The sequence below is a fragment of the Oncorhynchus masou genome, chromosome 31 (assembly GCF_036934945.1).
Source record: "Oncorhynchus masou masou isolate Uvic2021 chromosome 31, UVic_Omas_1.1, whole genome shotgun sequence".
In the NCBI taxonomy this organism is placed as follows: domain Eukaryota; kingdom Metazoa; phylum Chordata; class Actinopteri; order Salmoniformes; family Salmonidae; genus Oncorhynchus; species Oncorhynchus masou.
In genome coordinates, this window is record NC_088242.1 from 27,660,336 (window position 1) to 27,685,978 (window position 25,643).

The following is a 25,643-nucleotide window of genomic DNA, read 5'->3' on the forward strand; positions in this document are numbered from 1 at the left end:
CTTGTCCAGCTGTGTCTAACATTTCACAAATCCTGTTTCTTGTCTGCATCGAAGTAGCGGTCCTTGTACCTAGCGTCCAGCATGATGGCGACACCGTAAAGAGGCTCGGAGAGAATGCCACCGAATCGCTTGTTCACAGCCTCTACTAGAGTACTTTTGTAAGTTTTAACCTCACGGTCTGTCTGCAGTTTTGTTGAGCAGGCGTTTCAATGCCATGACAGAGAATATCACGTCTCTTCTGCAGGCACAGTTGATGTGCTTATTTCTCCAGCCAGTTGTTCAAACGGAGCTAAGCATATCTGTTCATGTTTTCAATGAGAGTCCATTGATTTGTATTGATTGTTGCAGGTAACTCATAGTCGGTTGCGTACTCGCCAAGCACTTGTTTTTGTTCCAGCAGGCTCTCCATCATGTAGAAAGTACTGTTTCATCTGGTGGAAACGTCTAGCTTAAGCCTTTCTGTTTTCACTCCAAGCTGCTCCTGTATTGCTTGCAGGCGGCTGTATGCTGGCTGTGAGTGTTTAAAATTACACAGTATCTTCATACCTGTTGCCACTGTGTCAGATATGCTGCGTTGGGTCAAAACACCTTCTTTCACAGCCAGTTGCAGTGGGTGTGCCTTGCATGGCAAACTGGCGACTCCGCATTATTGCAAAACCTTTGTCATGTTCCGTGGATTATCACGTAGCACAGCGTGTACTTTGTTCTTGGGGATTTTCCAAGTTTCAAACATGTTCTCAAATGCCATTGAAGTGGCAGCAGCGGTATGACAACCAGCACATTCCTCAGTACGAAATCCTCGTCGACCCACTGTGTTGTCAGACTCCGCATGCTCGTGGGGTCCATCGCTGGTCCAAATGCTAATAGCAGTGAAGCCCATAGCAAGTCGCTCATGGATGTGGTTTTAACAATATTGTGTAACTTCGGTAGGGCAACATCTGAAAAATAGCACCTACTTGGTAGTGTGTACCGGGGCTTGAGGTGCTCGACCAGTCGGCGAAAGCCAACATCATCCACGACAGAGAACGGTTGATTGTCAAGGGCAATGAATTCTATTATCTTGGCGTTAATGGATTCTGCCTTTTGAGTTGTCTCACTGAAATGGTCTTACTCTTTCAAATGACTGCTCGACTTGAACTTGTTTAGTTGTTGGAAGTGTGAGCTTAGTTTTAGTCGCTGAACGTCTGTGGGTGAAGAACTTTGAAATGAGTAATCAGGTTTGTGGTATTGAAATATTTCACTTTCTCCCCTCTGGAAATAATAGCAGCACAAACGTTGCATATGGCTTTTCTGTTATCTTCCTTTGAAATGTCAAAATAGATCCACACAGCAGACATTGTGGACTAGGTTAGGAATGCTGTGTTGCACGTGTAGCGCTGTATTTTTCGTGGCGTCATTGCGTCATCTACCTACGTTATGCCATCGGTTTTGCACATCGGTGTTTAAACCATACATAGAGCCGATGTTGGCATTTTGAGCTAATATCATCCGATTCCGATATATCGTGCATCCCTAATAAACAGTAACTGCAGCGTATGTGATGAGTCAAAAGAGTGCAAAAAGGGTCAATGCACATAGTCCGGGTAGCTGGTAGTTGACTGTTTATTTAGCAGTCTTATGGCTTGGGGGTAGAAGCTGTTCAGGGTCCTGTTGGTTCCAGACTTCAGGCTTGTTGCAGTAGCCACGCTTGCCCTGCAGTAGCGGCGCGAACAGTCTGATTTTGGTGACTCAAGTATTTGATCATTTTTAGGGCCTTCCTCTGACACCACCTGGCACAGAGGTCCTGGATGGCACAGAGATTGGCCCCAGTGACGTACTGGGCTGCACGTATTAATGTCTGCAGCACCTTGCAGTTGGCTGCCAAGCATTTGCCATACCAAGTGGTGATGGAGGCAGTCAACATGCTCTCAATGGTGCAGCTGTAGAACTTTTTGAGGATCTGCGGGCCATTGGAAAATCTTTTCAGCCTCCTGAGGGAGAAGAGGCATTGTCATACCCTCTTCACGTGTGTGTGTGTGTGTGTGTGCTATGAAAATTCCTTAGTGATGTGGATACTGAGGAACTTGAAGCTCTCGACCCGCTCCTCTACAGCCCCGTTGATGATGTGGGTGTGCTCGGCCCTCCATTTCCTGTAGTCCAGGATCAGCTCCTTTGTCTTGTGGACGTTGAGGGAGAGGTTGTTGTCCTGGCACTAACCCCCCCTGGTCTCTGACCTCCTCCCTATAGGCTGTCTCATCATCGTCTGTGATCAGGCCTACCACCTTTGTCATATGCAAACATAATGATGGTATTGGAGTCGTGTACAGCCGTGCAGTCGTGAGTAAACAGGGATTTGGGATTTGAAGACAAGCACACACAAAATGTTCTGCCTTTCTCTGATTGAATACCCCTCCTTTGTTTTTACACTGCTGCTACTTGCTGTTTATTATCTATGCATTGTCACTTTACCAATTACCTTGATTAACCTCTACCCCCGAACATTCACTTGGTACCGGTACCCCCTGTATATAGCCTTTGTAAATGTATTGATTCGATTTAAATTTTTATTTATTTATTTATTTATTGAACTGCATTGTTGGTTAAGGGCTTTTCACGGTAAAGTCTACACCTGTTGTATTCGGCCCGTGACAAATAACATTTGATTTGAAATCTAACCCTGACTGACAAACTTACACTCTTGCTAACCACAGATGCATGGCCCTTTTTAGTGACTTTCAGTATCTCTTGGCCAATCAATCTCCTACCTTTTTTGTCAGAACCGTCTTGCTATCCCAGCCGCCCAGTTATACCCAGGCGAGACCCAAAGAAGACGCAGTGCACTTAATAAAACTCCCTGTCAATAGAATGTTCATACACTGGGGCACTGTGTGTGTGAAGGGACAAAGGGAGCATTATGTGTGTTCAGGAGGAGAGAGGGAAGAGGCAGATAGCACACCAGAGAAAGAGTTCTACTCGTTATCGTATGAACACCCAACTATGGGTCATATGATCAGCATCACGGAGAAAGTGTGTGTGTGTCAGTCAATAGGAGAAGGCGGTTAGGTTCCCGGGGGGGATGTTAGGCATTATGGTTTTATGATAGTAATTTCTGTGTGTGACTTGCAGCCTTGTGTTTAGTGCTGTTTATAGATTAAGTCCCAATACCCTCTCCCCTTCTTCCTCTCCCAGCCCCCTTGTTCAGTCCAGGCTTCATGTAGCCTAATGCTCTTATTAGATTTACTATGAAGTCTGTGCCTTTACTGCCTTTCAGACCCTTTCTCAAACCTTCCCACGTTCCCACAGTTTGTTTTTTTATCCCATTCTCTCTCTCGCTCGCTAGGCTTATGCTTTCATAACCATTTGAACACGGCCTTGACTACGCCTACAGCCAAAATGTTTTGCTTTATATCAGTGTAGGCAATTAAGCAGGTCACATAGACATTCTCTGAGCGCCTTTGGCCTAGCTTACATCTGCTCTTTGACACATAGAAAGTGGTGTTCATGTAGAGAAGAGCCGATTAGTTCCAGTAGGCCTCCGGCGGAGCAAGGGTCTCTGGTGATAGTCTCCACCAGCAGATGCCTGCTCATCCCAGCCGATGGGCTGGCTGAGCTCCATGATCACAAGACTCAACTGTTTTGCGTGTGTCGTGCTCATGAGCGCAAACTTTAGTTCCAGCCTAGTGTTATAACACAAGATTCAACTCAGTCTAGCGTCAGGTGTGTTAGTGCCGGGCTAGGACAAAAGCCTGCAACACTGCTCTAACAGGTCTCTATTAACAGTCACAGGCCGGTTCAGCTCATTCTGTATGTTTCTAATGAGCTAGGTGATACGCAGTTCTGTGTGTGTGCGTGTTTCTCTCTCATTCCCATGGAAAATGGTTGTGAGTTTTGATCTGAAAGAAGTTACTGAGATCTAACAGACAACAAGAATAAGACTCACTGCCTGACACTGATATTGTCGGTACAACGCATAAACGCACTCAAAAGCTGTGGCTGTGTGCACATGTGTGCCAAGGGGTTAGCGTTCCCTCCTGTCTGTTGGCTAGAGGTCAATGATCTTTCTATCAAGTACTTAAAGGTCCAATGCAGCTCTTTTAATCTCGATATCTATCAAATCATTTCTGAGTTACAAGTACCTTACTGTGACCATTTTAAGTGGTGAGGTGAAAACGAGCTGGTATTGGGAGAGATGTTTTGGAACGCTTTCTAATTGGTCTATTAACTAATTTACCACCTGGTGATGTCACCAGGCAGGCCAAAACACCATCCCACCAAAAACACTGAAATTTCAGGTGGTATTTTCAAACGGCTCTTTCACAAAAAGGACATTATCATAATTTTACAATTTCACAGTATTATTCCAACCTCGTAGTGTGGAAATATACAAGTAACTGCTTAAATAAAGGCAACAGCAACATATAGTATGTAATACATACATACATACACTACCGTTCAAAAGTTTGTGGTCACTTAAAAATGTCCTTGTTTTTGAAAGAAAAGCTAATTTATTTGTCTGTTAAAATAACATCAAATTAATCAGAAATAGTATAGACATTGTTAATGTTGTAAATTATTATTGTAGCTGGAAATGTCAGTTGTGCACCGGGGCCTCCCACTCCTCTTTCTATTCTGGTTAGGGCCAGTTTGCGTTGTTCTGTGAAGGGAGTAGTACACAGCACTGTACGAGATCTTCAGTTTGTTGGCATTTTCTTGCATGGAATAGCCTTGATTTCTCAGAACAAGAATAGACTGAGTTTCAGAAGAAAGTGCTTTGATTCTGGCTGTTTTGAGCCTGTAATCGAACCCACAAATGCTGATGCTCCCGATACTCAACCAGGCAGTTTTATTGCTTCTTTAACCAGACCAACAGTTTCAGTTGTGCTAACATAATTGCAAAATGGTTTTCTAATGATCAATTAGCCTTTTTAAAATGGTAAACTTGGATTAGCTAACACAACGTGCCATTGGAACACAGGAGGGATGGTTGCTGATAATGGGCCTGTGTAGATAGTCCATAAAAAATGTAATTTCCAGCTACAATAGTCATTTACAACATTAACAATGTCTACCACTGTATTTCTGACCAATTTGTTATTTTAATTGGCAAAACCTGTGCATTCAGAAACGAGGACATTTCTAAGTGACTCCAAACTTTTGAAAGGTTGTGTGTGTGTGTGTGTGTGTGTGTATACAGTAGAATTCGGAAGTTTACATACACCTGAGCCAAATGCATTTAAACTCAGTTTTTCACAATTCCCGACATTCAATCCTAGTAAAATTTCCCTGTCTTAGTTCAGTTAGGATCACCACTTTTATTTTAAGAATGTGAAATGTCAGAATAATCGTAGAGAGAATTATTTATTTGAACTTGTATTTCTTTCATCACATTCCCAGTGGGTCAGAAGTTTACATACACTCAATTAGTATTAGGTAGCATTGCCTTTAAATTGCTTAACTTGGGTCAAATGTTTCGGTAGCCTTCCATAAGCTTCCCACAATAAGTTGGGTGAATTTTGGCCCATTCCTCCTGACAGAGCTGGTGTAACTGAGTCAGGTTTGTAGGCCTCCTTGCTCGCACACTTTTTTTCAGTTCTGCCCACAAATTTTCTCTGTGATTTGAAGTTGTGCTTTGTGATGGCCACTCCAATACCTTGACTTTGTTGTCCTTAAGCCATTTTGCCACAACTTTGGAAGTATGCTTGGGGTCATTGTCCATTTGGAAGACCCATTTGCGACCAAGCTTTAACTTTCTGACTGATTTATTTTTATTTATTTAACCTTTATTTAACCAGGAAGGGCCCATTTGAGATTGAAAATATATTTTTCAAGAGCATCCTGGCCAAGATAGGCAGCACCAAGTCATTACAAAAATTACAGACAAACAACATGAAAAACTACAAGTAATCTAGTAAAAACCATAGACTTCACAAGAGTATAACAAAATCAAAAACAGAAAATTAAAAACATTGACATGTCAATGAATCTGTCTCAAGATCATTCATCTGTGATTTAAAAACACCATTCGGGACAAGTTTCAAGAACTTTGAAAGTTTCTTCAAGTGCAGTCGCTAAAACCATCCTGCGCTATGATGAAACTGGCTTTCATGAGGACCACCACAGGAAAGAAAGACCCAGACTTACCACTGTTGCAGAAGATAATTTCATTAGTTACCAGCCTCAGATATCGGCAATTAACTGCACCTCAAATTGCACCTCAGAGTTCAAGTAACAGACACGTCTCAGCATCAACTGTTCAGAGGAGACTGAATCGTGAATCAGGCCTTCGTGGTTGAATTCCTGCAAAGAAACCACTACTAAAGGACACCAATAAAAAGACACTTGGGCAAAGAAACACAAGCAATGGATATTAGACCGGTGGAAATCAGTCTTTTGCTCTGAGTCCAAAGTTCAGATGTTTGCTTCCAACCACCGTGTCTTTGTGAGATGCAGAGTAGGTGAACGGATGATCTCTCCATGTGCTGTTCCCACTGTGAAGCATAGAGGAGGTGTGATGGTGTAGGGGTGCTTTGCTGGTGACACTCAGGGATTTATTTAGAATTCAAGGCACACTTAACTAACAGTATGGTTGCCACCGCATTCTGCAGCGATACGCCATCCCATCTGGTTTGTGCTTAGTGAGACTATCATCTGGTTTTGTTGATGGTGGTGGAAAATGCTGTCTCAGGAGCTGTTCCAGAATCTCCCATAAGTGTTGAATTGGGTTGAGGTCTGGTGACTGAGACGGCCATGCCATATAGTTTGTTTTCATTCTCATCAAACCATTCATTGACCACTTGTACCCTGTGGATGGTGGGTTATTGTCATCTTATGGGGCCATGGTAGTCAATGGGCTGACCAGTATTTTTATACATGACCCCCTACACATGATGGGATGTGCTTTTCTTAATTAGCTCAGGAACCACACCTGTGTGAATGCACCTGCTTTCAATATACTTTGTATCCCTCGTTTACCCTCATCCCTCACGTTTTTGACAGCACTGGGCCTTTAACGCATACAGACACATGCCGTTGTGTTATTCAGTGTTTTAATATCTTTCTGTTTCTGTCTGTAGAGGTACATGGTGTTTGAGGACAGTCAGGAGACGGAGAAGAAGGACCTTCAGAGTCGACTGGTCATGCTGGAGTCACAAACACGTCAAATGGAGCTCAAAACCAGGAACTACTCGGACCAGAGTGAGTCAATCATTATGGCTTCTAGGACTGGAGGGGTGAACCCTAATGGAAGGAATACTGAGAAAGACATTACAAGTGAAGGGCTCAGGATTGTGCGCATAACTTGGGGCTGGAAGACCAATATATTTACTGGGTTATACTGTATCTGCAGGCCATAGAAACAAACAACCCACACGATGCTGCCAAACACACCCTCACAAACCGTGGGAAGGTCATTACATAAGGAATAAACTCAAGAGGTGACAGTTTGGAGGTGTCTGTAAGTGCAGTCTAAGGGAGTCTTGAGTGGAGATTTTAATTTCATTTTTCAATCCTTGCATCACACCTCAAACTCAAGTTTATTCTGATCTGCTGAGTTGGTGTTTGACTGTGAACGATCAGGACTGATTGGGTTAAGTAGCTACTTTATGGGTGTCTGTCAGCTGACCCTGACTGAGTACACACACGCGTCACCTGACTTGATATTCACTCGTGCTCACAGCCAAGTCCACAGTTCTTGTTCTTTCCTATTCAGTTTTTCTCTCTTCCACTGTCACTACGTCTTCTTTTTTTTCCCACTTTCAGTTCTTTCCTACTTGAACAGTTTTCACTCTCGGTCTTCTCTCTCCTTAAACTAGATAGGGAGAGACAGAGCAGTAATTCTCTTGAGTCATTTTGATGTGAAATCCAGGCTAGCTCATAGTCAGCAGATGTGTGTAGACTGTAGCTGATGAACCGAACAGTTATAATAGACTGCAAGCCGTAAACATACAGTACTTCCACTTCCCTTTTACTATCCTTGTGGGGACCTTCAGAATCCTTTTTTCCCTAAGCTAAAAATAACCTTTGTCCTCATGAGGACCTGGGAAGGGTCCCCACGAGGGAGAATTGTCTAGCATAGTACCAATGAGGATAGTAATAAAAGGCCACCCTCGCACACCAGGTGGTTTCCTAAAGGGTTATTTCTGTCTGTACATTCTCTAGTTGGTTCCTCATTGTCTACTGATAGTCATTAGTCATGGTAACAAATAACTTGAAAATCACACAGCCATCTGAGGTAATTCCTAGGCATTCTCTAAACCACCTACGACGGTCTGCGTTAAAAGCCTGCCCTAACGAGTCTCTTTTCTGTTGTTGTGAATCAAATCCCTGCCGAATGTCTCATTCTACTAAAAGCCAACTCCAAAATTCCAATGACAACAGTCTGGTGTTAGCAAGGCTACCATAGAGATGTTTTGGAGGTAGCAGATTATATTAGATAACTGTGTTGGCAGTTAGTGACATTAACTCCTGATGCTGTGTTGGGAGGGTCATTGTCAATGAGCAGATGGTAGTCCTGCTTGGGTTAGTGTCTCAGTCTCACACACACTGCCTTTGTGAGAGGATATTGTTAGGCTGGGCAATCATCATCGCGTACACACACCGTTGTCAGGGTGTTTTCACTATAAACAGTCCATGCCAGCCAAGTTGCCAACAAAGTGGAATAAGTAACAGGGCTCAAGACCTATCCTTTACTCAAATAGAGTGGATTCTAAAGTCTGTTTCTAGTGTGTTTGGGTTTCTGCTTGTGCATTTTAATCTTAAAGTTTAAACATGGCTGGTGTGTGTGTGGGATGACTGGACAGAATAGCTTAGAATTCCTAATGTTTTCCATAGGATTATAGTTACTCTGACCCATAACCCAAAATATTTGAGTGTTTGAGCCAGCCAGTGTATTTTTTTAGTGTGCTAATGACACCTGGTGGTCATATGTTGCTACTACAACTGACAGCAGTTTAAAACCGTACTTGGTTCCTCATCTGAAGCCTCGGCCATGTTCAGTTCGAAAACGTTGAATGTTGTGGATAGAAATACCATGACGAGAGCTTTTCTTTTAATTTAACCTTTATTTTACCAGGAAGGGCTCATTTAAGATTTTAAACTTTTTTTTTTCTTTTTTTTAAAACTTTTTTTTAAGAGCGTCCTGGCCAAGATGGGCAGCACCATGTCGTTACACAATTTCAGACAGACAACATGAAAAACTACAAGTAATCTAGTAAAAACCATAGGATTCACAAGAGTATAACAAAATCATAAAACAGCAAATTAAAAACATTGACAGGTCAGGGAATCAGTCTCAAAATCCTTCATCGGTAATTTAAAAACACCAATTGGTACAAGTTCTTCCAGTTTACAAGTATTTTGTAAGGCGTTCCAAGCCGATGTCGCAGAGTACATAAAAGCTTTTTAACCAAATTCAGTTCGGACATTTGGAACAGTTAGCAGGATAAAGTCCTGCGAACGAAGAGAGTACCAACCACATTTCTGAACAATAAAAATGCCTAAATAAAATGGTAGTAAACCCCAAATGGCTTTGTAAAAATAAAAGTGTACCAGTCACTGAGCCTACGAGTGACTAGAGAAGGCCAGCCATCCCTGGTATATAAAAGTGCAGTGGTGCGTAAGGGTTTTGCAGTTTAAAATAAATCTCCATGCGCCATGGTAAAGGGTGTCAATTGATCTCCAACACTGAGCTGAAGCATTCATATTTAAAATATCCCCATAGTCTAGTAAAGCCATAAATGTAGCTCATACTAGCCTCATTCTGGCTTCAAAAGAAAAACGGGCATTATTCCTAAAATAAAATCGCAACTTCAGCTTTTTTTGTAAGTTGTTGAATATGCAATTTAAGAGAGGCCGTCATCAATTAAAATTCCAAGATTTTTATGAGGTTACAGTCTCAATCTCATTACCCTGACAGGTAGTAATAGGTGAAAGGTTCAGAGGTCTATTTCTTGCTTTAGAAAACACCCTTAGTTTAGTTTTGTCAGTGTTGAGGATAAGCTTTAATTGACAAGGTATGTTGAACAGAATAAAAAGCAGTTTGCAAGTTCTGGAAAGCTTTTGTGAGAGATGAGGTACAACAATAAATAACAGTATCATCAGCATAAAAGTGAAGTTGTGCATTTTGCACATTTTTGTCTACATTTTTTATATAAAGAGTGAATAAGAGGGGACCAAGTACAGAGCCCTGGGGTATACCATTACAGACAGACATGAGCCCATCAAATTGAGTGCTATCAGACAGATTGTTAGCAAACCATGCAACTGCATGCTCCGAAAGACCTACACTCGACAATCTCTGCTTCCAGTATAGCGAGATCAATAAAAAGTGAGACACAGTGCTGTTTTTTGTCAAGGGCTTCAGTGATATCATTTCAAACCTTCATGGCTGCTGTAATTGTGGTATGCTTCTTCCTGAAGCCCGATTAGTACATTTATAAAATCGAGTTAGTACATAACTTTTTTTTTTAGCTGTTCACTCAAGGGTTTCAAGTATTTTCACCAGGGGTGACAGCCTTGAGATGGTGGTAGGACAAATGCTGAATTCTAGATCTTTGGAATTTCATTACATTCCAGGGTTAGATTGAACAGATATGTAAGTGGTTCAGCTATGAAATCAGCTGCCAGATTTAAAAGGCATGGATCAAGAAAATCAGGACCTGCAGGCTTTCTCTGATCTAACAATTTCAGGGCTTTATGTACCACCTGCACTGAGAATGGCAAAAAGCTAAACGTTTGACCAGCTCTCACTGCTTCATCCACACAGGGTTGTACAGAGAGAGAGGACACTGAATCAAACAGCCTACCAGATGATACAAAGTGCTCATTGAAACAATTCAGTATTTCAGTTTTGTCATATATCAACAAAGTCCTTCAGTACAAATGACGGTAATTCATTAACATTATTGTTTCCAGGCATAAACTTAATATCCTTCTAAAACTTTCTAGGGTCATTTAGGTTCAGTCGTAACAGAAATAAAATATTCAGACTTGGCCTTCCTGAGAAGAAAAGAACACTTGTTTCGTAACTGCCTAAAAATAAGCCAATCAGCATCAGAACATGATTTCCTTGCTTTAGCCCACGCTAGATTACGGTCGTGAATAATACAAGACAGCTCAGAAGAAAACCATGGATTATCCCGCCCTTTAACTCTGAACCTGCGGAATGGGGCATGTTTGTTTACTATTTGGAAAAAAACATAATGAATGAATTTCCAGGCAGTTTCCACATCAGGAATAAGCTCAATCTAGCTCCAGTCAAAATAAAACAAATGATGAGAGAGCCTACTCTTCAAATTTCTCTTACGAGTAAAGCGTGGGTTTGTCTCAGTATTTCTAACAGCAACAACAGCACAATGGTCACTTAAATATTCTGCGGTGGGTTTTTTTTTGTCAATATCAAATCAATCAGTCGGTTCCTCTGGACATTTTGAGATTTGGGCGAGTGGGTTAGTTAATCAACTGGGTAAGATTCATAGAATTACAAAACATTTTTAAATCATTAGACACCGGCTTTAACCAACACCAGTTGAGATCACCAACCAAGATAATTTCACTGTAAAGAAGTTTAGATGTAAGGTGCATCAGAGAAGACGATGCATCACCAAGAGCAGAGGGGGGTCTATAACAGACAATCACAGTTATAGAGAGACCCTTTGAAACCTCAATATTCAAAGCAAGAAATTTCAACTGTTAAAAATAGAGCTGACGTGATTCCTTATCCCAAATACCAAAGAGGTATATCTGTTCTACATCATACATTCCTATCTGAACGTTGGCCAATGTTGTGTCCTGCTAAACATGGCCCTGGTTTGGGACAGATATTACTGATTGGCATCCAGTAATTGGACCGCGCTCCCACCCATCCAGGACATCTATTCGAAACGGTGCCTGAGGAAGGAACGCAGCATCAAGGACCCCACACACCCCAGCCATGAGCTGTTCTCTCCCTTACTGTCGGGCAGACATGATCAGAGCATGAGGTCTGATACCAACAGGCTCCGAGACCATTTCTATCTACAAGCCATCAGACTGCTGAACAGTTGAAATGGACTGATCACCTGCTCTGGTTCTTCGCACCTTAGAACACACACACACACACACACACATATACATTCATGCTACACACACCACAACTGCTGCTGCCAGACTCTTATTATACTGCTCAGTTTATACACTGCCTCCCTTCCCCAATACACTTGTAAATAAATATTGGACAATAAATTGTGCCATCCTGTGTTAGTTATGCTAAAAAGGTATATTCTACTGAGCTATTTGCTTTGTTCGTATTCTTTATTGTTATTGCTTTGTCAAAGGAACCTGCAAGTAAGCATTTCGTTGTACGATGTATCCCGTACATATGACTAATAGAACTTGAAACCTGGTCACTGACAGATATGACTAATGTTCCCAGATTGCATTCAATGATTACTTCAGGATTTTGGCAATGAAGCCCTTTATCTACTTCCCCAGAGTCAGATGATTTGGAATTTTAAGACTCTTGAAGTATAAAAAAATATATATATATTTGGCCTTACTGCTATTAGCCCATACAAACACATTGAATAACAGATTCACTACATGGAACAACAGATCCTGAAAATCTGTTTGTTCTGAAGATTCTATCCTATATTTGAGATGCTCATGTAAAAAAAAAACTTGTATTAAACACCTTATTTTTGTCACTAAACAGTCTCCATATACAGTGGGGAGAACACGTATTTGATACTGTCGATTTTGCAGGTTTTCCTACTTAAAAAGCATGTAGAGGTCTGTAATTTTTTTTATCATAGGTACACTTCAACTGTGAGAGACAGAATCTAAAACAAAAATCCAGAAAATCATTGTATCATTTTTAAGTAATTCATTTGCATTTTATTGCATGACATAAGTATTTGATCACCTACCAACCAGTAAGAATTCCGGCTCTCACAGACCTGTTAGTTTTTCTTTAAGAAGCCCCCTGTTCTCCACTTATTACCTGTATTAACTGAACCTGTTTGAACTCTTTACCTGTATAAAAGACACCTGTCCACACACTCAATCAAACAGACTCCAACCTCTCCACAATGGCCAAGACCAGAGAGCTGTGTAAGGACATCAGGGATGAAATTGTAGACCTGCACAAGGCTGGGATGGGCTACAGGACAATAGGCAAGCAGCTTGGTGAGATGGCAACAACTGTTGGCGAAATTATTAGAAAATGGAAGAAGTTCAAGATGACGGTCAACCACCCTCGGTCTGGGGCTCCATGCAAGATCTCACCTCGTGGGGCATCAATGATCATGAGGAAGGTGCGGGATCAGCCCAGAACTACACGTCAGGACCTGGTCAATGACTTGAAGAGAGCTTGAACTACAGTCTCAAAGAAAACCATTAGTAACACACTACGCCGTCATGGATTAAAATCCTGCAGCGTAAGCAAGGTCCCCCTGCTCAAGCCAGCGCATGGCCAGGCCCGTCTGAAGTTTGCTAATGACTATCTGGATGATCCAGTGGAGGAATGGGTGAAGATCATGTGGTCTGATGAGACAAAAATAGAGCTTTTTGGTCTAAACTCCACTCGCTGTGTTTGGAGGAGGAAGAAGGATAAGTACAGCCCCAAGAACACTATCCCAACCGTGAAGCATGGAGGTGGAAACATCATTCTTTGGGGATGCTTTTCTGCAAAGGGGACAGGACGACTGCACCGTATTGAGGGGAGGATGGATGGGGCCATGTATCGCGAGATCTTGGCCAACAATCTCCTTCCCTCAGTAAGAGCATTGACGATGGGTCGTGGCTGCGTCTTCCAGCATGACAACCCGAAACACACAGGCAGGGCAACTAAGGAGTGGCTCCGTAAGAAGCATCTCAAGGTCCTGGAGTGGCCTAGCCAGTCTCTAGACCTGAACCCAATTGAAAATCTTTGGAGGGAGCTGAACATCCATATTGCCCAGCGACAGCCTCAAAACCTGAAGGATCTGGAGAAGGTCTGTAATGGAGGAGTGGGCCAAAATCCCTGCTGCAGTGTGTGCAAACCTGGTCAAGAACTACAGAAAACGTATGATCTCTGTAATTGCAAACAAAGGTTTCTGTAGCAAATATTAAGTTATGTTTTTCTGATGTATCAAATAATTGTGACGCAATAAAATGCAAATTAATCACAGAAAAATCATACAATGTGATTTTCTGGATTTTTGTTTTCGATTCCGTCTCACAGTTGAAGTGTACATATGATAAAAATTACAGACCTCTACATGGTTTGTAAGTAGGAAACACTGCCGATTTGGCAGGTTGTCAAATACTTGTTCTCCCCACTGTACATGCTTCCGTGAAACAAATTGACTGGGGACCTTCAGACGAGTCTTGTGAGGCCTGTGAGCATTCCTAGAGCAAAACAACCAACATGTTTGTGAGTCTCACCTTTACACAGAAGGCTACAGACAGAAGTCTGTGGGAGTCGGAGAACACCTGCGTGTTCGTGAGGCTCATCTGTCCAGAGTGGTCATCATCGTTTGTAGGCCAAGCCGTTCAGACGCTGAAGACTATTTTGTGAGAAGACTTGATTTTCGGGATGTGTCATGGTCTGACAAACCCAGCTCTAGCTTTGTTACCTTTCACCTCAGAAGTGTTGCATAGGCGGATGCGGTGGATTGAGATGCATCCAATTGAAAAAATAGAATAAAAACATCTCTCTTAAACTGACAGATTTCTAAAAATGATGCTAATTAGATTTACGCTGGGGCACGGACATCGACCATAGGGGGTTTTAACTGCTTGGCTACCTGCCTCCACTTTCTGAAGGCACTGTATGTATGAAAAGTATTTGTTCAAATCGTGGTCAAAAAGTGGTTGAAATCAAATGGAATGACTAGGGTTGCAAAGGGAGGGTATATTACTGGAAATTTTACCAGGAAACTACCCAAATTTGGGTACTTCAGATTATCACAGGTGTCTGCAATTCTCTGGCCCTCTGTGGCCTAACCACATTGAAAAAATATCTGAAAACATTAAATAAGTATTAAACATTTGAATGACAAAGCTGTAAAACATCCTATAAACCTAGTGAATACCAATTGGTGTTTTAATGAGGGTTTTCAGCATGAAATATAAAATTTCCCCGAACAAAATTACAATTTATTTTACTATGTCTATGTATTTGTTGTCAATGTTTTGGCATCAAACAGGTGGCAGTTGTGGAAACAAAATTCAATAGTTGGATGAGTTGAGGTGATTGAAAATAATGCCATTGTTGATTTGATGCTTTTCTTTCGTTAATTAGACTATATGGTTCAAGAGAAAATTGCCTATCTTCTAGAAATTCGTGGACATAGAGAGAAAAAATAAAATGCATTTTTTAAAAAAGTTATTCAAAGTATAAATTACCTAAATTACAATAGATTGCCATAGATTTTCTGTTTATTACCCAAATTATTGAAGGTTCCTGTAACTTCCGCAAATTACCGGTTGCTTTGCAACCCTTGGAATGACCCTATAAGTTGTTTTAGGGCTCTTTTCCCTCATTAACCATGTAGTTCTGTTTGACTGAGATCACACATCGACCTGTTTTCTCTCTCAGTTGGCAGATTGGAGGAACGAGAAGCCGAGCTGAAGAAAGAGTACAATGCCCTCCACCAGAGACACACAGAGGTATGGGGGGGGAAAGAGAGTTTTGTGTATTTAAGTGCGTGTTGGGACTGTTCCTTTTGTAGGTCTACTGGGCAAACTATACTGAACAAAAATATAAATGCAACATGTAAAGTGTTGGTTTCATGAGCTGAAACAAAAATCCCAGAAATGTTCCATAAGCACAAAAAGCTTATTTTTTTTAAATCAAATTTTGGGCACAAATTTGTTTACAATCCTGTTAGTGATCATTTCTCCTTTGCAAAGATAATCCATCCTCCTGACAGGTGTGGCATATCAAGAAGCTGATTAAACGGCATGAACATTACACAGGTGTAACTTGTGCTGGGGACAATAAAAGGCCACTCTAAAGTGTGCTGTGTTGTCACACAACACCACAGATGTTTTGAGGGAGAGTGCAATTGGCATGCTAACTGCATCAATGTCCACCACAGCTGTTGACAGACAATTTAATGTTAATTATTCTATCATAAGCCGCCTCCAACGTTGTTTTAGAGAATTTGACAGTAGGTCCAACTGCCCTCACAACCGCAGACCACGTGTATCCACGCCAGCCCAGGACCTCCACATCCAGCTTCTGCACCTGTGCCCCTGCCCAGACATGTGAAATCCATAGATTAGGCCCTAATGAATTTATTTCAATTGACTGATTTCCTTAAATGCACTGTAACTCAGTAAAATTGTTTCATGTTTCATTTATATTTTTGTTCAGTAGAAATCATGTGAAACTCCGGGCTTCATGATTGGTGCAGCGTTTTAAGGCACTGCGTCGCAGTTCTTGAGGCATCACTACAGACCCGGGCGGACTCCTTGTGGCTGACTTCGATCGTTAGTTGAACTGTTTCCTCCAATACATTGGTGCAGCTGGCTTCTGGGTTAAGCGGGCGGGTGTTAAGAAGCGTGGTTTGTCTAGTCATGTTTTAGAGGAATTTTGACTCAACCTTTGCCTTCCGAGCCCGTAGGGGAATTGCAGCGATGAGACAAGATCTCAATTGGATATCACAAAATTGGAGGTAAAAAAAAAGGCAAGTGAAACTCTAGTATTGGTAAGTGTCTGTCAAACATAATGATGCTGTTGGAGTCATGTGCTGCCACACGTTGGTGGGTGAACATGGATTTGAAGACACACACGCGCCTGGATGGCAGGTTGCCTGGGCAGCAGGTAGCCTAGCGGTTAAGAAGGTTGGGTCTACTAAATGGCTAAAATGTATGTATAATATGGTTTAGACATGGGTCGGCAGACTAGTGGATCCCATTGATGTTTGACCGACAGCGAACCAAGACAAGATGCTATTTCCAGCTTACATTCAGGGAATTCACTCTACAACAGAGGACGGGTGGAGGGGGGGATGCGGATGGTGAGGGATGGAGAATGCAAGACGCAGGAGAGCGGGAAGGAGAAAGAGTGAGTTAGAATTGGGTCAGTTTAAGGAGATTGGAGCAATTTTCCCAGTATTAAGTATGTTGTCAAGTAGCCTCAACTCAGTCTGCCTAAAGTCTGTTCTCTAATCTATTACTAACACATTGGCCCAGACACCAACACAAACAAGCCTGCGAAGAGACCATGACGTTTTAAATATGGACGGAAACGTGATTTTAGAAGCTCACAGAAACGCATGGGGACAGCTGAATACCCCACATACCGGGAGGCTGTCTGTTCCAGCTGTACATCCACACAAAAAAACTCATCTAAGAAACAACAGGCATTATGGCCATGTTCAAATAAGCATTTGAATAGGACCACTCCCTGTCCACGCTAACCCATCCCGGATCTCCCTATGTGGTATGTCCCATGCAGATGATCCACAGCTACATGGAGCACTTGGAACGTGCCAAACACCAGCAGCACGCGGCGGTGCAGGAGGCGCCTACAGACACAAGCACAAGCAGATCACGGTAAGGTCATACAACTATTCAAGTCCCATACGGAGATCACTGTGTGGACAGTATCTGAAGTTGTACACGAACACTCTCATATAACAGTGCTTCCTTAATGGTGTATTAATAGTGGCTCATGGCCAGTTCATCCTGGGTACTGTGTAGGTGTCATTGGCTTAGTTGGCTCCTCACCCTGGTTCAGTGTGTTTGTGAGAGAGTACGTTGATGTAAAGTGCTTCATCACTGCAGGCGCCACTCCTGCGCTCTCTGCTCTCCATGGGCACGATTTCCTTTTAGGTCAGAACCTGACAGAAGATGAGAGATGTGAGGTAGGCATGAGGGGCTGGGCAGAAGGAAGGGAAAGGGGGGAGGAGGGGATGGGAGGAGAGGAGGCAAAAGGGATGGAAAAAAGAGGGGACGGTGGTAGGAGGGGGGGATATGTGTGTGGGGGGGAGGAGGATTAAGAGGAGATTAGGATAGATATTGAGTGGGATTATGCCATGGAATCGGCTGTATATAAATCAGAGGTTTGGCAGTGGTCAGCTGCAGTAATCCCACAGTGTGATGGAGATGAGTGATTCAGAGCTGTTGTGTTTTAGTCAGCTGATCAGATTAGTGAAACAGCAGTACAAAGAGGTCATGGTCTCCTACTGGGTAAACCTTCATTTTGAACAGTCCAGAGACTGGTGTTAGTTTGACTAGTACATCAGATCAAAGCAGTTTGTGTAGCTTTTTAGATTTAAACAGCATTTGTGTTTGTGTTCACAAGGAACTCATTTGTGATTTCTGTGGTTTTCCTAACAGAAGTGTGGTACATTTATTAGCGTGTGTGTGTGTGTGTGTGTGTGTGTCAGCAGCCCTCTTCAGTCTCTCAGTAGCAGCAGACGCTGTCAGTTCCCACAGGGTTTTCCTCCTCCCTGTCTCTCCATGGCTCAGCCAATCAGCATCGAGCTGAGGGGAGGGGAGATGTTACCAGCTCTGATGCTGCCTCAGCATCTGAGAGGGGGAGGGGAGAGAAAGGGAGGGTGAGAGTGACGGCGACAATTCTCGACTGCTCAGCGACATCGGTGTCGCAGTTTAGGAAAGAAAGAGCATCGTCTGCCAGAAAGAGGATACAATACATCAAGAAAAGTGAGGCGAGGAGTGTCCACCCTCTGTCTTTCTCTCTCTGGATGATGTCATAGCAGTGTTGAACTGAAGCCGGCATCTCTCTACAGTAGCAGCTGCTGCTCTGTCTCTCTGCCTCCGCTGCTCCTGCTCATGGGATTACTGCTGCTGTTGTTTCTGTGGCCGTCGCTCGTTGGCCCGCTGGTCTGAACACACACCGCGCCACACACTCTACTCTCCAGCCCGAGTTCCAGATCTCCTGTACCTGAGCATTCTTCTCTTCAACACACGGCAACAGAGTGTGTATGTGAGGAGTACTTTGTCGACAGAGGGAGAAGGAGTATGCTCTAGTTTGCGTCGTCATCCAAGCGACAGTTTGTAAAAGCCCCAGAGGCGTGTGTTTTAGCCCCCTGGCGGTCGGCCCCTTCCCCTGGTCCCAGCAGTGAGAGGCGCTGGGCCATGTTCAGGGGGGGGTCATGAGCCCGAGGTGTATGCTGCTGTTTGTCTTTGGCTTCGTTGGGGGGGCCGTTGTTATTAACTCTGCCGTGCTGGTCTCTCTGTCTGTCCTGCTGCTGGTGCACTACTCTGTCTCCACTGGCCTCCCTGCCCTGCCCACCCTGCCACGACCCAGCAGGTAGTGTGTGTGTGTGTGTGTGTGAATGAAACAGCCTACTGTAAGTCACCCTCACTCCTGCAGGTAACTCTCTGTGAAAGGGATGGGTGTGTTTGTTTACCTCCTTTCTCTCTTCTACATGTCCTCTTCTCCAGTCTTTTCTCTCTCTCTTCTCCTACATCTCTCATTTCCTCCTTTCTTCACTCTTTCCAATCTCCTCTTCAATCACTTGTTATTTTATATGGTTGCTTACCCCTCCGATTGACTCAGTCTCATCCCTCTTCCCCTTGCTTGTTTACTCGCTGTGGGCTAAAGCCCAGTTGCCATGCTTTTAACATATGGTTGCTGTGTTGGAGACAAATAGCCAGGCAGTATGTTTCTGCAGGCTGAAAGTAGGTCAGGAGAAAGCGCCTTCTCAGCCAGTAAATCACAGCAATACTCATATCCATGATAACATTTTACTTGCTTTCATTTATCCTTTACAGTGCCTTGCGAAAGTATTCGGCCCCCTTGAACTTTGCGACCTTTTGCCACATTTCAGGCTTCAAACATAAAGATATAAAACTGTATTTTTTGTGAAGAATCAACAACAAGTGGGACACAATCATGAAGTGGAACGACATTTATTGGATATTTCAAACTTTTTTAACAAATCAAAAACTGAAAAATTGGGCGTGCAAAATTATTCAGCCCCTTTACTTTCAGTGCAGCAAACTCTCTCCAGAAGTTCAGTGAGGATCTCTGAATGATCCAATGTTGACCTAAATGACTAATGATGATAAATACAATCCACCTGTGTGTAATCAAGTCTCCGTATAAATGCACCTGCACTGTGATAGTCTCAGAGGTCCGTTAAAAGCGCAGAGAGCATCATGAAGAACAAGGAACACACCAGGCAGGTCCGAGATACTGTTGTGAAGAAGTTTAAAGCCGGATTTGGATACAAAAAAATTTCCCAAGCTTTAAACATCCCAAGTAGCACTGTGCAAGCGATAATATTGAAATGGAAGGAGTATCAGACCACTGCAAATCTACCAAGACCTGGCCGTCCCTTTAAACTTTCAGCTCATACAAGGAGAAGACTGATCAGAGATGCAGCCAAGAGGCCCATGATCACTCTGGATGAACTGCAGAGATCTACAGCTGAGGTGGGAGACTCTGTCCATAGGACAACAATCAGTCGTATATTGCACAAATCTGGCCTTTATGGAAGAGTGGCAAGAAGAAAGCCATTTCTTAAAGATATCCATAAAAAGTGCTGTTTAAAGTTTGCCACAAGCCACCTGGGAGACACACCAAACATGTGGAAGAAGGTGCTCTGGTCAGATGAAACCAAAATTGAACTTTTTGGCAACAATGCAAAACGTTATGTTTGGCGTAAAAGCAACACAGCTCATCACCCTGAACACACCATACCCACTGTCAAACATGGTGGTGGCAGCATCATGGTCTGGGCCTGTTTTTCTTCAGCAGGGACAGGGAAGATGGTTAAAATTGATGGGAAGATGGATGGAGCCAAATACAGGACCATTCTGGAAGAACCTGATGGAGTCTGCAAAAGACCAAGACTGGGATGGAGATTTGTCTTCCAACAAGACAATGATCCAAAACATAAAGCAAAATCTACAATGGAATGGTTCAAAAATAAACATATCCAGGTGTTAGAATGGCCAAGTCAAAGTCCAGACCTGAATCCAATCGAGAATCTGTGGAAAGAACTGAAAACTGCTGTTCACAAATGCTCTCCATCCAACCTCACTGAGCTCGAGCTGTTTTGCAAGGAGGAATGGGAAAAAATTTCAGTCTCTCGATGTGCAAAACTGATAGACATACCCCAAGCGACTTACAGCTGTAATCGCAGCAAAAGGTGGCGCTACAAAGTATTAACTTAAGGGGGATGAATAATTTTGCACGCCCAATTTTTCAGTTTTTGATTTGTTAAAAAAGTTTGAAATATCCAATAAATGTCGTTCCACTTCATGATTGTGTCCCACTTGTTGTTGATTCTTCACAAAAAAATACAGTTTTATATCTTTATGTTTGAAGCCTGAAATGTGGCAAAAGGTCGCAAAGTTCAAGGGGGCGGAATACTTTCGCAAGGCACTGTATTTATGCAGTTGTTCCTATTGAGGGGAAAACATGTCCTATACCAGAGTTATTTCTGAGTTATTTCAGAGTTTTTCTATTTCTGGTTATTTTGGATATTTCTGTGAGTTGAAAAATGTTGTTACCATCCAATTTATGTCAAAATGGCAGGCATTGATGGTGCCCAAAGTTTGACCTCTGAGGCCTCTCCCTGTCACTCTCTCTCTCTGTCCCTCTTTTGCAGTCTGTGCTCTCTCTCTCTCGCTCTGTTGCTCTCGCTCGCACTGTTGCTCTCGCTCGCACTGTTGCTCTCGCTCGCACTGTTGCTCTCGCTCGCACTGTTGCTCTCGCTCGCACTGTTGCTCTCGCTCGCACTGTTGCTCTCGCTCGCACTGTTGCTCTCGCTCGCTCTGTTGCTCTCGCTCGCTCTGTTGCTCTCGCTCGCTCTGTTGCTCTCGCTCGCTCTGTTGCTCTCGCTCGCTCTGTTGCTCTCGCTCGCTCTGTTGCTCTCGCTCGCTCTGTCGCTCTCGCTCGCTCTGTCGCTCTCGCTCGCTCTGTCGCGCTCGCTCTGTCTGTCGCTCGCTTGGTCTCTGTCGCTCCCTCGGTCTGTCCCGCGCTCTCGCTCGCTGTCCCGCGCTCTCTGCCGCGCTCTCGCTCTCGCTCTGTCTCTGTCTCGCGGTCCCACACTCGCGCGCTCTCTGTCCCGCGCCCTGTGCCTTGCTCTGTCCCGCGCCTTGTGCCGTGCCGTGTTCCGCACTCTGTGCCGTACCCTCGCTCTCTGTCCCGCACGCTCTCTGTCCCGCGCGCTCCCGCGCTCTCTGTCCCGCGCTCTCTGTCTGTCCCTCAATTTCAATTCAAGTGGCTTTATTGGCATGGGGCACATATGTTAACATTGCCAAAGCAAGTGAAGTAGATGATAAACAAAAGTGAAATAAACAAAAATGTTAGTCTCTCTTTCTCTCAATTCAATTTAAGGGGCTTTATGGGCATGGGAAACGCTCTCTGATTCTCTCTCTTTAGGAATCAGCCTGTAGTGGTGTGTATTGTCTATGGACTGCTACCATTCCATACAGCCTGCTCTTTTCAACATGGAAGCCTTTGTTTCTGCCTACTGTACCTTTTTGATAGCTCCTCATTGATGTGGGTGGGTTGATATTGTGCTCCACTTCCATTGATGTTCAGAGGCTGATAATGTTTGATGCTTAAAGCAAGGGAATATTTGTTCACTTCAGAGATCTATAGGGTCTATGGAACATGTGACAATGAAAATCCTTGAAAGTGTGTGATGTATTGGGTCATCAGAGAACTGTGGGTGCTGAGAGAGAGCATGGAAGTGTGGAAGCTAGCAGGTGAGTGTGTACGCTGTGCATGAAGGATTAGTTTTGTCATTGGAGGGGAGCTAGAGAAAGGGCGCAATGTGGAAAAGACGAACCACCACTGTGGGAATCTAACAGCTCTTCAGTCACTGGCCTGTTATAGAGACGCAGAGGTTACTGAGAGACCGATGAATCAGTGATGTCACCCCTCGTACTAAAGCACCCAATAGAAACCGCTGTAGTGCCTCCTTGCAAAGTCTCAAATGATTAATGTCTTGTTTTTCTTCATGATGTTCGCTAGCTTTCATGCTTGCAGCAGGAGTATTGACTTGCGTTTTTAATCACAACACACTGACCAGCCTCTGTAAGGCTTATAAATCAGCTCAGTGACTCCATTATGAAATCCTTTATTACAGGGCACACCTCACAGTCTTACACTATCCAACACTGTCACACATTTCTCTGTGGATTTCACCTCACCCTCCTCTTATCTCTCTGAATCCAGGAAGGAGCGTCCCATCTCAATGGGGTTATTCCCATTACCAGGATATGATTTGACCAGTGACTCGCAGAGGGAAGCTGTTGAAACACCGTCTGAAGCCTGGAGATGTAAGGACCTGAGCCACCCTCGCTCCAACACCAGCCTCAAGGTATCAATATACTCCTCACCTGCCAGTCACTTTAAACTGATGCAGAAGTTATTCTAACATTCGCTGTCTGTTTTGGACATACTTTTCAGGAATTCACTGTGTGAGTACAAAGTGAACTCGGTGGTTTGAATCTGGAGCCCACCCCCCTCCATGCCTCCTCTTAGCTTTTCCCAGGAATCTGAAGGGTGACATAAGATGTGTAATTTGGCCCAAACTAGATAGTTTGTGTGGAAACAGACACTTTCAACCGTTCACTCTGCCAGAGGACGGGAAGGCTTGTTGAAAAGGAAGTTTGATACAGTGTGTACCAAAGCACGATTGAGAGGTAAACTTGGATCAGTGTGGCCGGAATGCCTAAGAAGGCATCGAGGTAGGGTAGGGGGGCTGTGTGTAAGTCTGAGGGCCCATGGAAGTGGTACCATTCGGGGCCGGGAGGAGGGGAACTGAGGAGAGAACAGAGGAACAGGACAGAGTGTCTGAGCAGACCAAAGGGACGCTTTCTGCTGGGGCCACACGAGAACCTCACCATGGTTGCCGCGAGCGAGGTTCCGTCATGAATATTAATAAGTGATCGGCTGATTAAGTATTCATTTTGTTGTGATATTTTACTTGTCGTGGCCAGATAGAAATGATTCAGATACCAGGAAGAGGGGGGTTCATGTCAGAAGTTACAAGACAACATTTGGCATAAGATACGAGACCAGTAGAAGAAACTCAACTGCCGATGTTTCAGCTCAGCCCTGGCTGCTACTAAATAATATTTTTACTTAATCCTCCTCTCTATCAAACCTCTTTTCTTTCTCTGTCCCTTATCCCACTAAACAATCCCTTTCTCACTTACACGGTGGATCTCTTAAGCTGACTTTTAAGCACACACACTGCCACACACACTGCCACACACACTGCCACAGTTCAGACTCACAGGGGCCCCTTTGTTACAGCCTCTGACTCGACATTTCCCAAAGATTTATAGTTTTCGGTTACAGTCCCCCCTCCCACTTTCTCTCTCTTTCTCTCTCACCCCCGCCAATTATATCTCCCTCTATCTCAGGTTTGTATACAGACACACACTGTGTCAGCAGAGCTTAGAGTTTTTTGTCATGGAAAAGCATCAGCTTTATCAGTCTGATGGACAGAAGAGAAGCTAGGCTCTGATAGGCTGACAGGTGATACTATGGCAACGGCAGAGAGGATGACGCCAGCGAGGGGAAAGCGGGGGGAGTCCACCCAAGGGTAGAGGAAAAAGTAGAAGGGAAAAGAGAGGTGGGTAGAGTGAAGGACAGAACATGAGAAACTCTGGTGAAGTGGATGTCAGCCAGTGTTTTGTCAATGGTCTTTTCTGAGGCTATTCTTAAAAGCCATATAAAGTATGTAATGCAATCAGTTGAATGGTTGACTGCAGTAGAAAGCCTGGGTAGACAACCTCTGGAAGTGGCTGCTCATCAGAACATCTAACCTGTTTGTCACCTTCAGTCCAACACGTCGGACTCCACCAGCCCTTTCACTTGATCCACTGTCTTTATACTTAATTCATGATTTGCAATAATCTTTTTCAACATAAATCTACTGCTCCCCCCCTCCCCCTTTCCAGTTGTGATCACTGCTCTAAAACGGGCCTTCACTGTAATTTTTCTCTAAACCAGTTGGGGGCACCAGACTCCCAGAGCAGAGGACAGAGGCTTTCGGCCAATCAGCAGGCTGAACAGAACCAGGTCCAAACTACCGCCTGTAGTTGTTGTGTTGTTGACCATTTAGTCTCCATAAAAGCTTCCTCGAGCCTTTGTGCCGCCATTAAAACACAGTTCACTGCCAGCTGTATGCCACCCACGCTGCTTACTCACCTGGACGTCAATGGAGTGACTGTGGGGCTGAATCTTAAATGATCCCTATTCCCTATGTAAGTGCATTACTTTCGGCCATGTGGGGCTCTGACCTAAAGTAGTGCACTATATAGGGAGTAGGGTTCCATTTCAGATGCAACCCTGACTTTCAGGGTTAGTCGGCTTGCTAGGATTACTAATGCATAGAGCGTTCTCTCGACTTCAACCTAATCAACTAGCCTTAGCTGTAGAATTGACTAAAATTGATTTGTTGTGTTCTAACAACTTTGTTGTGAATTGAGGTGGTTTTCACTTTGCCTTTTGTTTCAGTGGAAGATGTTTCATTTACTGCGTTTGGGGGGGGACTTTGTTTTTGTTTTGTGCACTTTATACCATTGCCTTGTGAATGTTTGATTATTCAGGGATGATTTTGACTGGGTATTAATGGTTGTGTTGGATTGGCTAACCTTTTTTCAAACATCCTTATTTATTTTTGAGGGAAAGAAGCGAAGACTGTAGGAAATATGGCCCTTGTGTCCTTGACCATCTGTCAGGATCTCATTTATATTCC

At 43.6% G+C, this 25,643-nt stretch overlaps 1 protein-coding gene across 5 annotated transcripts in view; it reads left to right on the forward strand.

Moving 5' to 3' along the window:
• Positions 1-25,643, forward strand: part of spag9b (sperm associated antigen 9b) — a 48,464-nt gene that overhangs the window by 6,687 nt on the left and 16,134 nt on the right. For 2 of the 5 annotated variants that reach the window (XM_064950575.1, XM_064950576.1), the window contains exons 2-6: positions 7,053-7,173; positions 15,536-15,606; positions 17,402-17,499; positions 23,108-23,252; positions 24,896-24,964. In XM_064950575.1, the coding sequence (XP_064806647.1) occupies positions 7,053-7,173; positions 15,536-15,606; positions 17,402-17,499; positions 23,108-23,252; positions 24,896-24,964 (504 nt within the window). Of the gene's footprint in view, positions 1-7,052; positions 7,174-15,535; positions 15,607-17,401; positions 17,500-18,536; positions 19,223-23,107; positions 23,253-24,895; positions 24,965-25,643 lie in introns of those variants that run through there. The other 3 variants (XM_064950578.1, XM_064950577.1, XM_064950579.1) reach the window with 3 other exon arrangements.